Raw genomic sequence first — 18,474 nt, forward strand, 5'->3', positions numbered from 1 at the left:
ACTATATTCTCCCATTAGATTGTAAGCTTCTTGAGAACATGGATTGTCTTTTGCTTATTTGTATACCCAGCACTCAGCACACTACCAAGGACAAAAGAGGGACTTAATATTTATCAAATTGTAAATGTCATATCATCAAAAAATATGATGTGAAGATTACACAAGAGTAGGAACCCAAAACTAGGTTCTCATAAGGGAAAAATTCCACCAACTTAAGACATGAATTTTTATTCCAATCAATAATACTAAATAAAATTCATAATCATTAAATACTTACTCACAAAGAAAGAGTAAATGATTAAGAGAAAACAAATTTGTTAATTCTTTTATACAATAAGAAAAGGGAATCTTTAATACAGCATTCATTTATGAAAATGTCTGAAATATCCAAATACTCAAAGTGTAATATTTTAGTTATTTTGAGAACCAAACATAAATCAAAGTAAGTCAAACATCATAATCTATTAACTAGAAATATTCCTTCTTTTGATGACCATGGTCATTGAGACTGTATGAAAATAACCACAGGATGTACATCTCCTAGATATTAAAAGTAGAATTATAATTTCTGAAATATATAAAGATCACAGAGTCCATTTATGTATAATATTAAACTACATATGGGTCTATTATTATATATAGCTGTGGTTTGTAACTGTATGTATAATCTCTGTGTATTTCCTTTTTATATAATATAAAACACTTTAAAAGGAAAAAGATTTCTTCACTCAACAATTTCATCCCTGCTAAAAATGCATTTTGAAAAAATTATATAGCAAGCATACCTGAATGAACACAGCCCATTTTAATTTCCTGCAGTATCTGGGGTCATACTGACATCTGGTGGAACTAGAAATAAAATTCTATTACAATAAGACTGTACTGGTCAGGTTTTCACTAGTGAAAAAGTTTCGATATTTTTGCTAATTAATTCTATAACCAACGCTTTTGTGCCTTTTTTTTTTTTTTTTTTTTTGGGGGGGGGGTATGGTCACATTTCCATGTACATAGCTAGCTAAAGAATTTATTAAGCGCTCACTAGGTATTAGGCTCTATGCTAAGTGCTTAGAATATAAATACAAGCAAAAAAATAGTCCCTCCCCTCAATGACCTTACATATTAAAAGAGAAGCAACACATAAAAGGGAATGGGAAATGAGGGCAGGAGGAAAGAATTAACTTACTCTTAAGAAAACCACTAAGGCAGAGTGAGAGGAGTTGGGTTTTAAAGAGAGAATAGTTGGCATGGCTATTTCCTCAAATGGAGGTTCTGAGGAGGACCTCACCAATCAGGAACAGCAAAACTACAGAAAGTATCCTTTCTATCACAATATTTGGTTGAACTGGGTTATAGTCAATTATTTTATATGGCAGGACATTTTGCAGTGAATCAGAAGCATCTATCTTGTAATTCCTGACACTGTAGAAATAGGCCTAAGCTGATCAAATCATAGTTTTTGATCAGAATGGCTTTTCCATGAAAGATCAAGTAAAAATAAGTTTACTTAAAATTTTTTATGAAGAATACAGTACTCAGCCATGGAACTAGCTCTCACTAAAGATATGAGATTTAGGATTTATCAAGACTAACCATGTCTTCACACTGACTGATTATAATTTAAGAGATGCTTTCATGAAAAAAATTATGCTGGCTAATAAAAATTACAATCAAGAATATAGCAAAGATCTCAGTCCCTTCTTGCTGTTCACATGCAATACAGTGAGAAGTCAGGAGGACCTGAGTTCAAATGTGGCCTCATACACTGACTAGCTATATGATGCTAGGCAAGTGACTTAACCCTGTTTGCTTATTTATCTTCATCTGTAAACTGGAGAAGTACTCCACTTCAATATCTCTACCAAGAAAACTCCAAATGGAATCATGAAGAATCAGACATGACTGAAACAACTGAACAACAACAAAAAATGTTTTAAAACTACAGTCATGCCCTGCAACTATTAAATTCTGTGTTTTGTAAAAACAGGCCTCTACAGAGCAGGGATAATCTCATTGGTCTGCAGATGTAAAGGATCAGGGGGAAAAAAAGGCCAAAATCTATTATTCTTGTGAGTTTTCTTGCTCTTAGCCTAAAGAAAATTCTACAAATCCTAAGACCTAAATATTACTCCTATATGAGAAAAGTCAAGAATTCAAAAAGAATTCAGAAAGAAATAGGCCTAACAGGTATAATCTGATTATTACAGCTAAATTAAGTGATTAGTAAAGATTATATATAATCAATTTGGTCATGATAAGGAATATAGATTATGACCAGATAAGAGTTCAAAAATCATTAACACACAAGTGGTACACTTGAAAGAAATGGCAAGATCAAAAGTATGATAACAGGTCATATGAGGTGGGAGAATAAGTTATGGGAAATAATTATCGAATAAATAGTAAGTTATGGTATTTGGAGAAGTATCAAAAAGTATGTTGAAGTCTCTCAGTATGAAAACATAAATTGGGTAGAGAAAAAGATTGAGTCAAGCCCTGATCTCATTGAAAAAGGAAGGAGAATGTTCTGGAGTCAATAGATCATAACCACAAGAATCTTTTGGCTGATAAATACGAAATTAATAAACCTCCAAGGAGGAGAGGTTTTACTGAGATATAGTAGTAGAAAATGAAAGTGTCAGGGGAGAAAGGCATATTCCAATTCCCCAATCAAAGACTGGAGTCATCCAATCAGTGCTAAAAAGGATAACCAGGAATGCCATATCATCAGGAAAGGAACATGTTTCAGTAAGTGCTATTAGCTGGAAGGAATAAGAAAGGAAAAGGAAAAGCAGGTTTCTTAACTTTGGAGTAGGTTTTCCAGAGAACACAGTGGAAGAAGTGAATAAAAAATTGGGAGGAAAAAAAATGCTGGGAGCATGCAGCAGGAAGGAATGGGAGTAAGGGAGTGGACAGTAGGAGATGGGGAATGAAAAAGACCCACCTGACAAAAATGTTTGTGGCAACCCTTTTTTTTTAGTGGCAAGGAATTGGAAACTTCAGTGGATTCCCATCAATTGGAGAAGGGCTGAATAAGTTATGGTATATGAATGTTATGGGATAGTATTGTTCTATAAAAAACCAATCAGCAGGATGACTTCAGAAAGGCCTGGAGAGACTTACTTAAACTGATGCTCAATGAAATGAGTAGAACCAGGAGAACACTGTACACAGCATCAACAAGATGATCAATTCTGATAGATGAGGTTCTTTTCAACAATGAGGTAATTCAGCCAGTTCCAATAGACTTGTGATGGAGAGACACATCTAGATCCAGAGAGAGGACTTAAAGGGACTGAGTATTTTCACCTTTTTTGTTGTATGCTTGCTTTTTTTTTTTCTTTCTCATTTTTTTCCCTTTTTGATCTGATTTTTCTTGTACAGCATGATAACTGTGGAAATATTATAGAAGATTGCACATGTTTAACATATATTGGATTTCTTACCCTCTAGGGAAGGGGATGGGAGAAAGGGAAGGAGACAAGGTTTAACAAGGTTAAGCAAGGTTTAACAAGGTTAAACCTGAAAGAAGGCTTAACAAGGTTAAGCAAGGGTGAATGTTGAAAACTATCTTTACAGATATTTTGAAAATAAAATGCTATTATTTAACAATAAATAAAAAGAGATAGGAGAAAAAATAAAAAGCAGATGAAGAATAGGATTTTTATATCAGCCAGGGGTTTCTCTTTCACTGATATAAGGTGAGTAAGACAAGGTGGGAGAATGCTAACCACAGAAGAATGAGTTTAGGTTAATTATCAGAGACTGTAAAAAAAAATCCAACGAGGGAAGGAAATAATTAGACTGCTATGGGCTCTCCCTTGATGGCCAACCTTGTGACAGATGGTGGTGTTCAGACCTATGAGACTCAGAAGGCCCAACTCACAAAAGACAGAAGGCAAAGTACCACCCTGTAAGAGTCCAGACAGAAGCAGGACTTGACAGTTCAATGTGGATCTGGTCTGGAAACAGCCTCTAAAGTACTGAAGGCCTGGGGTGAAGACAGAAGCCAAAGGTCTGGATTTGGGGTTGACTCAGGTCACCCTAGAAAGACAAAGAAGCCAAGAGGCTTGGATGAGGATGACGCAGGAACAAAGCCTGAGGGCAAGCCGAATACAGGTTCCCTCAGAAGTCCCAGAGTAAAGGCAGAAACCAAAGGTAGATCAGTGCTGAATCTCAGAAAATTAATATTCCCTGGCAAGTCCAAAACTAGAACAGAGTACTTAAGCAGTGTGCTAGCTAGATCAGGGGAAGGATAAAGAGTGTCCTTATTTTTTTTAATTCCCTATATAAGTAAAATTACAAGTCTAGTAGCTATCCCTGTATGTCACACACATACCTAATGATAATGAGGAACAGCTAAAAACTGTCTTCTTACTAGCTAAAAACTGTCCTTGAAGAGTTGTCATGAAGTCCAAGGAAGAGGTGATATAAAGATGAACACTCAGAAGGGTGAGGCAATACCCTCACTTCATCTAATTGACCCTGATATTAGTAAAAATGAACTATTTTAATTCATAGTAAAACAATAATTTATTATAAAAATATTAAGACTCAATATTCCAGAATAGCAGAACACTACAGAGAAAGGAGATAGTATAAGGAGGAATAGCTGAACTTAAGAGTCAGAATAACCTGAAGTTTGAATCCCAGAGTCCTTCATTCAGGACACAGTTAATTAAGAATTAACATTAGTCTTAGAAATTGGATTTTCTGATTCCTGTACCAGAGGCCTTTCCAGCCATGTAATAATCTAATTTGGTGACCATTTCTTCAATATTTCAATAAACCTGTGATGTCATCAATGTAGGCACTTCCCCCAGCAATTCAAATCACAAGTTATTCATATTTGCTAATCTTAGACAACTCTTGTGCACACTCTCCCATAAATCCTCCAAACAGGGTTCACCTAAGATGCTAGAGTTTTCTTCTCTCTCTCTTGACTGCGTAAATACCAAGAGATATAGGCTGTCAATTATGCCACTCACATTGTTTCATTTTATTTGGAATCATTAAAAGCACTGCACAATTTCCCAAAAATTTAACCATTTCTTCTCCAGTTTAATTCCAGGCCGAGTTCACTAGGCTTAGCAATTTGCTGTGTCTATCTAATATATGTGTTAATGAAACAGTTTTACAGGTAGTCAACCTAATTATATAGCATAATCTGAATGATAGTCTTATTTTTTTTCTATGTTTTTTGAGTGATGATGGACCTCATTTAGGAAGATATGTGATATTTCATGTCTTAATTCAACTCAACAATTGCTTCACTAGCAAACCAGAAAATCTGGAGGATCTCATTTCCTATAAAGATTCCTTCTTTCATCTGAATTATGAATTTAATATTCTCTATAACAGATATTTAGTAACCAAATATCTTCCTATTTTATACCATTCTTTATGCTATCAGAGGATCAGGTCACTTAAACCAAATTAGTAATGTTGTTATATATTTCAAGGAATCTTAAAACATAATCTGTATAAATTTGACATAAGTATGGGATATCCATTACTAGAGCAGAGCTCTTACATTACATTTGGCTGTAGACAATCAAATACTTCTTTATAGTCCCCAAATAATAAACATAAAGGGATCCATATATTACATTATTCAGTAAATTTTTCTCAACTGTAAAGATCTGTGATTTCCTATATAATATTACTTGGGAAAGTCGGTATATCTGCTTTCTTACATTTTCATTAAGGATGCTTTCAATGACAGGTATAGACTTTTTTAAATTTTGAAGAGATGGGAAAGCAGGTAAGAGAGAGAGAGCGAGAGAGAGAGAGAGAGAGAGAGAATGCATATATCCATATCTAAAAGTATTTATGAATATTTTCTGACTCCTTTGTTAAGTAATGATAAGGTCTAAGATTGTTTTCTGCGTTTAATCTAGGGTCCCTTCTTTTAGTTAATCCTGCAATGTCCTAAAAATTGTGAAACCTGAATGGATCTACTTCAGTGGCTATAATGGGCTGAGGCTTGAGTTGATGCACTGAGGTCCCAAGCACGTGAGGCTAAATAGTAATTGGGCTATACTCTATTAATATACATGATTGGATAAAGAATGGTCCCTGCGTTGTATAGGAAAAGACGATTTTGGTGGGTGGAGGCAGAGAGAGAGACAGGAAGAGAAGCTGGGAGAGATTGGCCTGGGTTCCATACTCCCAGCTGCTGGTCGTGTGGCTTCTGGTCTAGCTAGCTTCTTAACTCAGCTACACACATTGCTATTGCCCATTCTCTTCCACCTCCAATCTTTCTTCACTGAGAAGAAAGACTGACGATTTTCCCCTAACCTAAATTCCTGACTCTGGCTGATTTTAAAATATGTGGTCTTCACAAGTGGCTCTTTTCTCATTTTGTTTTCTTCATTGACATTTCCGCATGCAGCACATTTAAGATTCTGATATTAAAGTCAAGATGTACTGACTACTTAATTGATGGCAAAAACAATGTATTATAAAAATACTAGTACATATGGCAGAAAAATAGAAAAAGACTGAAAAGAAAGTAATGTGATAGGTAGTGGAAGGTTATGAACAAATATTAAATTAAATCATCCACATAAAGCAATATGCAAATCTTAAAGCACAATGAGATTATTATAGTTGTTGTCATCATCATTATTATTATTATTATAAGGTTTCACTGAATTTGATTACTAGTACCTAAAATGAGAGGAATTAATATTTCAATATGAAAAAATTTTCCGAGTTAATTGAACAATAAAATAAAAGTGTTAAATATAAACTTAGCCATTTGAAATATTTTCAGTGATTTACTATTGTTCCACAGAAAAGCAACTGTGGAAATATTGTAATTATAATAACTAAGTATAAGAAGTAAGAAAGCTATTTTAAGATTTTTTTAAGGCTTTTTACAGGCTACATTAAAGGCTATACCTTTGTGGGGTAAAATATAACTGACCAATTTATATTTATTAAATATTGAAAAAAGTGAACTATGCATATCTATTTGCAAAATACTCTAAATAAAGCTGTTATTCTTAAAACTGAAGGTCATAACGAAGAAAGAAAAAGATTAAGAATAAACAAAAAGTGAACAGAATAATTCATCAAAAAACAAAGTTGTAAAGTTAGCAGTTCCCATGGAATTTTTCCACGAAGTCACAAAGGGTTCAGTGTGCATCACCTATTTATCAATGCTGTTTTGCATCTAACTTGAGGGTAAGAATCAATTCCCCAAAATATTTTTTTTCCTTTAATAAAACAAATAAATGTACCAGTATACTTCAGGACATCTTTATTTGCAAAGCATTTTTACACAAATCATCTATTTTCTCCTTAGACTTACCCACATTATATTAGAGGGAAAGGATTATTATCCCCCATTACATATATCAAAATAGATACAAAAAAGCTAAATGATTTGCTAAAAATTGTCACACTGCCTCTGTGGAAGCACAAGAAGAAGAGTCTGGGTCTTTTAACTTTTACCTTAGTCCTTCATTCAACATCTTGCCAAGCCAAAAGTCAAAAGCATACCCAGAGCCACAGTACTTCTAATCTACATATTATTACCACATCTTGATAATCCACGTAGTATAATGATAATCCTCCACTAAAGTCCTAAAGTCCTTTGATGCCTCATCATGGCATCCTCAAAGGTCCTGAGCTCCCAAAGGCTGTAGCAAAGCATAATCTCCAGCCCCACTAAACTGGAAAAGTTTTGAAAACAGTCCTGACATTAGAGAACGAGCTTAGTTTAATTCAGAAGATTCATCACAAGTGTTACTCCAAGGCAACTAATTTCTCAACCACAAGTTATCACATAGAAACTGTCTATTAAGGCATTAAAGAATTGCGATCTCTGCAGAAGAGGGAAGACCCACATCTATGAAATCACAGATTCTCAAAGTATTAAAGAAATATATATCACTAGGTAAACAAAAAAATGAATATCACTCATAATTATAAAGAGCTTTAAGGTTTAGAAAATTCTTTCCTCACTACTTACACTCACTACTTTCCTCACACACATTACAGTACCATTACTACTACAGTAAAGTAAGTAATATAAAGATAAAGTTATATAGCTTGCCCAAGGCCAGACAACTAATAAACAGTAAAATTAAAATTTAATATCAGGTCTTCTGACACCAAGACCTGTGTTTTTTGGTCCTGTGACCCGTGCATATGGACTACTGCCTCTCTCTGGTCAGCATTTAGAATATGTTCAAAAGATACAAATTATTATTATTATTACTAACCAAAGCAAAACATTGCAGCCAATGAAATTGTATCACAATAAGTAAAATAACTTAGAATGATCTGCATTTGGAAATATTTATGGCACTGATTCCTTTCATAAGTGTAAAAAATTTAGAATCACTTCAAAGTCTAAGTCATTCTGGCCTCTACATTTATATTTCATCATTGATAGAAAATATTTTCCAAATATTTAAGAACCAGAATACTGCACTTCATAGATAAGACAACTATGTATACATTTCAATAGTAAGTGTAATCATGTTAAACTACATTAACATTAACAATGTTAAAACCACAATTTCATTAATATATGCTAAAGATATTGTTTGTCCATCTTCAAAACTCTCCAAGGTTTAGTTCATGAAATGATCATAGACTTCAATATAAAGCAATATTAAATCCAAACCAATGAATGAATGAGTAATAATTTATTAAACACTTTAGTTTCACTAAACTATGCCAGAAGAAAAAAATGATTGTGTCTATAACTCACACTAGGCATTCCAATTTGAAACACTTTAAAAATGACATTTAAAGCAGCTATTTTCATACAAGAATTAGAAAATATTAATAGTATTATAACCAAAATTAGCTATCAAAACATTTGTCAGTAAAACAGCCTATAAACAGAATGTGACATCATAGAAGCAATTAAGCTTAGATCAAGTTGAAAAGATATTTCCGACATTTAGGGGAGGGGGTGGGGGGGTAAGAGGTGAAAAATTGGAACAAGAGGTTTGGCAATTGTTAATGCTGTAAAGTTACCTATGTATATATCCTGTAAATAAAAGGCTATTAAATAAAAAAAATAAAAAATAAAAAAAAAAAAAAAAAAAAAAAAAAGATATTTCCTTTTTCTACACTGTTAGGTTACATACCTAAAAATAGTGGAGTGGTTTCTTCTAAAGTAGTTTCGTTAGCATCTGCTCCAGCTTCTAAAAGGATTTTGGTTATTATCAAGAATCCTCTACTTGCTGAAAGATGTAATGCACAAACACCTTCAAAGGTCTTCATTTTAATGTATCTTTCAGATGGATCTGGAAAGAAAAAAAGAAAAATCATTATAATAGGCCAAATATCAAATCTAGCTACCATAATTTTACAAAGCAAAGATTTGTTTTCATTCAAAGAAAGTTTTGATTACGTGAAAAACAGACATCATCACAGGTAGAGTCAAGGAAGTCTTGAAAGGTCACAAGTTAGAACTCTAGATTATGAAATAGATATTCAATAATTGCAGAAACCATAGAATTAGGGTTCTCTACACCTAAAAATAGAATTTTTTTCTTTCTCTGGCTATAATATATGTTTAGTTCACTCTTCTTCAAAAAATAAATAAAAATAAGCCACCATTATAGAAAGTCTATAATTTTGCTTATCCTCTTCATTGTTATTTTGTCTTTCATTTCTCTCATAATTAGTTACCTACAGGAGCCAAGATGGTGGACAGCAGACACACTTTCTGTTACCTCCTCTGACCTTCTCTCAAACCAATAGCAGATTAAGCCTCTAAACTGGTTTTGGAGTCAAAAAATCCACAAATATTTGAATTACAACACATTCTCAGAAGATACCATGGAAGAACTTCAGAACAGATCTATTTCAAATGGGCAGGGGGACAGTCTGTTGAGCCCAGAGAAGCCCAGGGAGTCAAAGTTTTGCATCTTCCACTTATCTGGGAAGCCTCTTAGGCCACTCTGTCCTGGTGGCAATTAAGTGGTTTGGCAGATTTGCTACAAATTTGCTACAATTTGCTACAAAAGGCAAGTTGTAAACCACTGAGCCCCAGCAAAACACAGGAACTAGTCACATTACACAGTACTGGAATTCAATCAGCAGAACTGCCCCAGGGTAAATTAAAGCAGCTGTTGCTCCTTTGCATTGAGCAGACCTCAAAGCTTAAAAAAAATGAGCAAAAGACCAAAAAGAACTCTCACCACAGACAGCTTTTATGAGAGGGAAAAGGGGAAAAGAAAGGGAAAGAATAATAGAAGGGAAAACAAATATTAAGGGAAAAGTGTAAAAAAGGGAGGGGCTCTAAAGGGAGAGGACTCTTTGAGGGAGGTGGTCATCAAAAGCAAAGTACTAGGGAGTAGGGAAGGGAGAAAGGAAAGAAAAAAGCATAATTTAGGGTAAATAAGAGGGCAGGAAATACAGAATTAGTTATTTTAACTGTGAAAGTGAATGGGACAAACTCTCCCATAAAACAGAGGCAGACTGGATTAAAAGCCAGAATGCTACAATATGTTGTTTACAAGAAACACATTTAAAGCACAGTAATATATACAGAGTGAAGGTAAAGAGTTGGAACAGAATCTATTATGCTTCAGGTGAAGTAAAAAAAAAAAAAAAAAAAAGAGGAGTAGCAATCCTGATCTCAGATCAAGTAAAAGCAAAACAGATTTAATTAAAAGAGACAAGAAAGGAAATTATATTTTATCAAAAGGTACCATAGATAATGAAGCAATATCAATACTAAACATAATATATGCACCAAGTGGTATAGCATCCAAATTCCTATAGGAGAAGTTGAGAGATGTAAGAAGAAATATACAACCAAAACTATACCAATGGGGGATCTCAATCTTGTTCTCTAAGAACTAGATAAATCGAACAAAATAAATAAGAAAGAAGATAAGGAGGTAAACAAAGTGTTAGAAGGTTAGGTATGACAGATCTTTGGAGAAAATTGGATGGAGACAGAAAAGAGTTTACTTTTTCTTAGTGGTTCATGGAACAGAAAAGAGTTTATTAGTTTCTCAGTGGTTCATGGAAGCTATACAAAAATTTACTATGTATTAAGGCATAAAACTTCAAAATTAAATGCAGAAAGACAAAAATACTAAATGTATTTTTTTTCAGATCATGATGCAATAAAAACCACATGCAATATAAGGACAGGAGAAAACAGACCTAAAGTTAAATAGAAACTAAGTAATCTCATCCTAAAGAATGAATGGGTAAAACAGCAAATCATAGACACAATCAATAATTTCATCCAAGAGAATGACAATAATAAGACAACATGCCAAAATTTGCGGGATATAGCCAAAGCGATTATAAGGGGAAATTTTACATCTCTAGATGCTTACTTGCATAAAATAGAGAAAGAGAAGATGTATGAAATGGGTTTACAACTAAAAAAGCTAGAAAAATAACAAATTAAAAACCCTCATTTGAAATTCTGAAAATAAAAGTGAATATTATTTTAAAAAACTGAAAATAAGAAAACTACTGAATCAATAAATAAAACTAAGAGTTGGTTTTATGGGAAAAAAAACCAACAAAATAGATAAACTTTTAGTTAATTTGATTAAAAAAAGAAAAGAAGAAATTCAAATTAATCTCAAAAATGAAAAAGGAGAACTTTCCATCAATTAAGAGGAAATTAGAGCAATGATTAGGAGTTACTTTGCCCAACTTTATGCCAATAAATTCAATTACTTAAATGAAATGGAAAAATACCTTCAAAAATATAGTTTGCCCAGATTAACGGAGGAAGAAGTAAATTGGTTAAACAGTCCCATTTTAGAAAAAGAAATAATACAAGCTATTAATCAACTCCTTAAGAAAAAATCCCCAGGACCAGATGGATTTATATTTGGATTCTACCAAACATTTAAAGAATAACTAACTCCAATACTATATAAACTATTTGAAAAAATAGGGATTGAAGGAGTCCTACCAAATTCCTTTTATGACACAGACATGGAACCGATACCTAAACAAGGTAGGTTGAAAACATAGAAAGAAAATTATAGACCAATCTCCCTAATGAATATTGATGCTAAAATCTTAAATAAAATATTAGCAAAAAGATGACAGAAAGTCATCCCCAGGATAATACACTCTCACCAAGTAGGATTTATACCAGGAATGCAAGGCTGGTTCAATATTAGGAAAACTATTAGCACAATTGACTATATCAGTCACCAAATTAACAAAAACCATATGATCATCTCAGTAGATGCAGAAAAAGCATTTGATAAAATCCAACATCCATTCCTAATAAAAACACTTGAGAATATAGGAATAAATGGACTTTTCCTTAAAATAGTCAGTAGCATCTATTTAAAACTGTCAGTAAGCATCATATGTAATGGGGATAAACTGGAACCATTCCCAGTAAGATCAGGAATGAAACAAGGTTGCCCACTATCACCATTATTATTCAATATTGTATTAGAAACGCTAGCTTCGGCAATAAGAGTTGAGAAAGAGATTAAAGGAATTAGAGTAGATAATGAGGAAACCAATTTATCATTTTTTGCAGATGATATATGTTGGTATACTTAAAAAGCTACAGGATACAAAATAAATCCAATAAATCCTCAGCATTTTTATATATCACCAACAAAATCCAAGAGCAAGAGATACAAAGAGCAATTCCATTCAAAATAACTGTCAATAGCATAAAGTATTTGGGAATCTACCTACTAAAGGAAAGTCAGAAATTATATGAGCAAAATTACAAAACACTTTCCACACAAATAAACTCAGATTTAAATAACTGGAAAAATATTAAGTGCTCTTGGATAGGGGGAGCGAATATAATAAAGGTGACAATACTTCTTAAAGTAATCTATTTATTTACTGCTACACAAATCAGACTCCCAAGAAACTATTTTAATGACCTAGAAAAAATAACAACAAAATTCATATGGAAGAACAAAACGTCAAGAATTTCAAGGGAATTAATGAAAAAAAAAAAAAATCACATGAAGGTAGCCTAGCTGTACCTCATCTAAAACTATATTATAAAGCAGCAGTCACTAAAACCATTTGGTATTGCCTAAGAAATAGATTAGTTGATCAGTGGAATCGATTAGGTTCACAGGACAAATAGTCAATAATTATAGCAATCTAGTATTTGACAAACTCAAAGATCCCAATTTTTATTCATTATTTGACAAAAACTGCTGGAAAACTTGAAATTAGTATGGCAGAAATTAGGCATGGACCCACATTTAACACCAAACACCAAAATAAGATCGAAATGGGTTCATGATCTAGGCATAAAGAATGAGATTATAAATAAATTAGAGGAACAGGATAGTTTAACCTCTCAGACTTGTGGAAGAGGAAGGAATTTGTGACCAAAGAAGAACTAGAGATCATTATTGATCACAAAATAGAAAATTTTTATTATAAATCAAATTAAAAAGTCTTTGTCAAACAAAACTAATGCAAACAAGATTAAAAGGAAAGCAACACACTGGGAAAACATTTTTTACAATCAGAACCTTTGACTCTTCTGATAAAGGCCTCATTTCCAAAATATAGAGAACTGACTCTAATTTATAAGAAATCAAGCCATTCTCCATTTGATAGATGGTCAAAGGATATGAACAAACAATTTTCAGATGATGAAATTGAAACTATTTCTACTCATATGAAAGAGTGTTCCAAATCACTATTGATCAGAGCAATGCAAATTGAGACAACTCTGAGATACCACTACATATCTGTCAGATTGGCTAAGATGACAGAAAAAAATAATGATGAATGTTGGAGGGGATGTGGGAAAACTGAGACACTGATGCATTGTTGGTGGAGTTGTGAATGAATCCAGCCATTCTGGAGAGCAATCTGGAATTATGCCCAAAAAGTTATCAAACTGTGCATATCCTTTGATCCAGCAATGTTACTACTGGGTTTATATCCCAAAGAGATATTAAAGAAGGAAAAGGGACCTGTATGTGCCAAAATGTTTGTGGCAGCCCTGTTTGTAGTGGCTAGAAACTTGAAAATGAATGGATGTCCATCAATTGGAGAATGGCTGAATACATTGGGGTATATGAATGTTATGGAATAGTATTGTTCTGTAAGAAATGACCAGCAGGATGAATACAGAGAAGCTTGGAAAGACTTACATGAACTGATGCTGAGTGAAATAAGCAGAACCAGGAGATCATTATACACTTCCACAACAATACTGTAGGAGGGTGTATTCTGATGGAAGGGTATCTTCGACAAAGAGAACATCTAATTCAGTTCCAATTGATCAATGATGGACAGAATCAGCTACACCCAGAGAAGGAACATTGGGAAATGACTGTGAACTGTTTTCATTTTTGTTTTGCTTCCCAGGTTATTTTTACCTTCTGAATCTAATTCTTCTTGTGCAACAAGAGAACTGTATGGTCCTACACACATATATTGTATCTAGGATATACTATAATATATTTAACATGTATAAGACTGCCTGCCATCTAGGGGAGGAGTTAGAAGGAGGGAAGGGAAAAGTTGCAACAGAAGTGCAAGGGATAATTTTGTAAAAAAAAAAAAAAAAAAAAAAAAAAAAATTACCCATGCATATGTTCTGTCAATAAAAAGTTATAATAATTTCAAAAAAAAATAATTGGGAGTTATTTTGCCCAACTATATGCCAATAAATTTGATAATTTAAATGAAATGGAGGAATATCTATAAAAATATATTGCCCAGGTTAACTGAAGAGAAAATAAACTATTTAAATAGTCCCATTTTAGAAAAAGAAATAGAATAAGCTATTAATAACTCCCTAAGAAAAAAATCTCCACACATCCATTTGCCAAATTTCACTGGGTCTCAAACCAGGAAGGTTTTTTGAGGGAGCGTAGGAGCATGGAAAGGAACACAAGTTATACAGGCTTTTACCACGCTCCTAGCTTCCTCTTTTGTTATCCCAAATTGCAAATGTAAAGCTCAAGCAGCCTGATGATATTTAGAATAAGATTCCTGGGATTCCTGAAATAAAGGAGTATTGGCTAACAAGGTCAGAAGGCTATCTGCCTTTGAATTACCATCAAAAATAGGACCTGGAAATCCACTATGAGAGTGGACATGCAAGATATAAACCTTACCTGGATGCTTTCTCACTGGTTCTTAAAGTTCCTTAAAGAGCTGATATATATTAGAAGCTACAAATTTTATTTGGGCTGTGGCAATTCTTTGTACCACACTTACTGAACAGGCCGAATCAGATATTATATTCACATCTCCTGGATAACAAGTAAGAGCTAGAATGATTGTATAAAATTCATTCTGTTGAGTGGACTGAAAAGGAGTTCTGACTACTCTCTTTATAGTAGAATATACAGCACAAGTGTTATGCTTGAATGCATCTGTAAAGATTCTTGGTCCTTTAAGAGGAATTTTAGAAACCTTTTCTTCAAGAATCCATTGCCAATTATGTAATAGATAGGTTATCTTTAATGGAGACCTGTGTGTAAAATTTGGAGCCATGGCCAGTAAAATTTGCCACTCTGGGATGGTTTCAACAGCATACATTAATTTGGGTATTAGTTTAAAAGGTGTATATCTTGTCAAGTCTTATCCCAGATAATTGTACAGCTCACTTAATCGTCTTTTCTAAAATTCTAGCCACAAGCACTGGGTAAGGAGTAAGGCTTTGTTATAGTTGTGCTGGGAGGTTCACCCACTCTATCACACTATCTCCTTAATGAAGGACTGCTGTGGGTGCCTCTTTTATAGCAAAAACTGATATTTCCAAGGATTTTTGAGTGACTCTTTCAACCACATTGGATAAAGCCAGTTCAACTTCTCTCAAAGCCTCTTGAGCTTCTTTTGTAAGCGGGTGTGGTGAGTTTGAAGCACTCTCTCCCCTTAAAATGTCATACAATGGGTTGCAATTGATAGGTAGTCAAGCCTAACAGTGGAGCATCCATTGGATATCTCCTATCAATTTCTGAAAGTCATTTAAAGTGTTCAACTTCTCTTTTCTAAGGAAAGTTTTGTACTGTAATCTCTTTAGGGTGTACTTCATATCCTAAATATTGAAAAGGAGCATGTCTTTGAATTGTTTCTATAGTCTTTTGCAGAAATACTTCTAACATTTGCTTCTTACGTGCACATCAAGATATCATCCATGTAATGTAATAACATTACTTTTGGAAATGCTTTTCTTACTGGAATAAGAGCAGCAGCAACATACATTTGACACATAGTAGGGCTATTTTTCATTCCCTGTGGCAAAACTGTCCATTCATATCTTTTTTAAGGTTCAGCTAAATTAAAGCTAGGCACTGAAAAGGCAAATCTTTTCAAATCCTCCTTATCTAAAGGGATAGAATAGAAACAATCCTTAATGTCTATAACACAAAGAGGCCATTTTCTAGGCAACTGAGTAGGAGATGGAAGTCCAGGCTGAAGAGTTCCCATATTACTTTTCTTAAATCAGTCAACATCTTCCATTTGCCAGATTTTTTTCCTACAACAAATACAGGGGAATTCCAAGGACTTCCAAGGAGAAGGTTGTAAGTGTTCTTGGTGAAGTTGCTCCTACGCTATATCTAGTAAGGCCTGAATTTTACTGCTAGCTAAGGGCCACTGTTCTATCCACACTGGTGTATCAGTTTTCCACTGAATAGGAACAGATGAAAGTGTTGGCAGGCCTTCAACAGCAGCCCTGCCTAAAAAACTGAAATACTCATTTGTAATTCTAACTGTTGTAAAATGTCTCTTCCCCACAGATTGATGGGGATTTTTTTCAACTATAAAAGGAGTAAAAACTCCTATTTCGCCTTCAAATGTCCATCTCAAAGGGGTAGCACTAACTTCAGCTATTATCGATCCCCCTACACCAGACATATAGGTAATTACCGTAATCTTTGGCCAGTGACTGGGCCTGTTGGTACCTCTAATGACTCTATGATCTGTACCTATGTCTACCAATCCTTCCAATGGTAGGCCATTTATATAGATAGTGAGCATAGGTCGGTCAGCTGTAACTGCTGCAGTCCAGTATATTCCTGGATTCTGTTGCTTGGAGTCAGAATCTGGGTAACTATCACCAGACAGACTGCCTATTAGGAGTCTGTATCAGTAAACCTGATGCTACTACTTCTCCTGGTTGATAAGTCACATATTGTCTACCTGTATTAATGACTGAGATATTATCTACACATTCCCCAGTTTCCCACATCAGTGTATGGATGGACCCTGTTTTGTAAGTACTCTCAGGAGGTGAAATGGTCAAGCCTACTGTGCCTGGAGGCAAGGGATTCATAGGCTGGAGAGGAACAGATTTTACCTCTCCAGGGGTTATCTCAGTAGTCCCAGTTGCATACAATTCTGTTCTCCCCAATTGTAATCCCTTTCTCCAATCAGGTTGCTTCCTGGCTGATTTGAGTATGAAATCCCTATCTCCCCTCAGATTGCTTCTTGTCTGATTGGTCATGTCTGAGTACTAAACTTCTAAAGACTCTCTGGGTGTAGCATTTGGCTGCCATCATGCCCCAAGTATTTTTTGTTTGTGGACCTGGGGCTAAGCCCTTCATCCCATTTCCCTGAATCACTCCATTCTGATGCCCAATGGAAGCCTCTGTTGCATTTTGGACATGGGTTTTTGGGTCTTAGTTCTCCCACCCTGTTTTCTCTGTCTCTATGCCAACATTGAGCTTTCAGATGCCCTACTTTACTACATTGAAAGCATTGACAAGTCTCTTTGGAAATCCCTTGTCAAAAGGAATCCTGTCTTCCCATGTCCGGATCTTGGGAAGTCTGCATCATAGCCTTGGTATAAAAAATATTTGTGACCCCTGTGGCACAGTGTCTTATGATCTCCTCTAAAGGAGAATCCTTGTGTAGCTCTAGTATAATTCTTTTACAAACCTCATTAACATTTTCTTTAGTAAATTGCCTTATCATAATGTCTGTTGTTGCATTTTCACCATTAGTTCATGTGACAGCTGTCTGCAGACATCCTACAAAATCAGCAAAGGGTTCATTTGGCCCTTGTGCTATTTTTGTGAAGACCTCTGCTCTGTCCTGTTTACCTGGGAGAAAACCCATGCTTTGATAGCAGCTATGATACTATGGGGTAATTAATCTGTGCTGAAGTGTCTGCATAAGAACCTACACCTGTTAGTTGCTCACCAGTGATTGAAGTATTAACTCCAGTTTGCCTGTTTCAATGGGCTTGTATCCTACAAAGCTCATTATATTCAGAAAGCCACAACAAGTTTTGTCCAGGTACTAAGCATGTCCTTGCTATATATTTCCAGTCACTGGGGTTAAAATTTCATTCTCTAATAACATCTTAACATAAGATGATGTAGCCCCATAAAGAGTGCAAGCCTTTTTCAGGTCTTTGAAGATTTCTAGATTAAAAGGAATGTATCTTCTCCTTTCTTAACCTGAAGAATTAAGCTGTTCAATCACAGGATACATTTCTATTCTCAAATTAGTTGTATTCTGACCTTCTTCTTTGGCTTTAAGAAGTGCCTTTTGCAATCTGGT

At 34.4% G+C, this 18,474-nt stretch overlaps 1 protein-coding gene across 4 annotated transcripts in view; it reads right to left on the reverse strand.

Annotated features, from left to right (window-relative positions):
• The window catches only part of ASB3 (ankyrin repeat and SOCS box containing 3), a 105,889-nt gene that overhangs the window by 40,351 nt on the left and 47,064 nt on the right, over positions 1 to 18,474 (reverse strand). For all 4 annotated transcript variants that reach the window (XM_023494967.2, XM_031950468.1, XM_003758281.4 and 1 more), the window contains one exon: positions 9,111 to 9,269. In XM_023494967.2, the coding sequence (XP_023350735.1) occupies positions 9,111 to 9,269 (159 nt within the window). The remainder of the gene's footprint in view (positions 1 to 9,110; positions 9,270 to 18,474) is intronic.

Source organism: Sarcophilus harrisii, chromosome 2 (genome assembly GCF_902635505.1).
Source record: "Sarcophilus harrisii chromosome 2, mSarHar1.11, whole genome shotgun sequence".
NCBI lineage: Eukaryota > Metazoa > Chordata > Mammalia > Dasyuromorphia > Dasyuridae > Sarcophilus > Sarcophilus harrisii.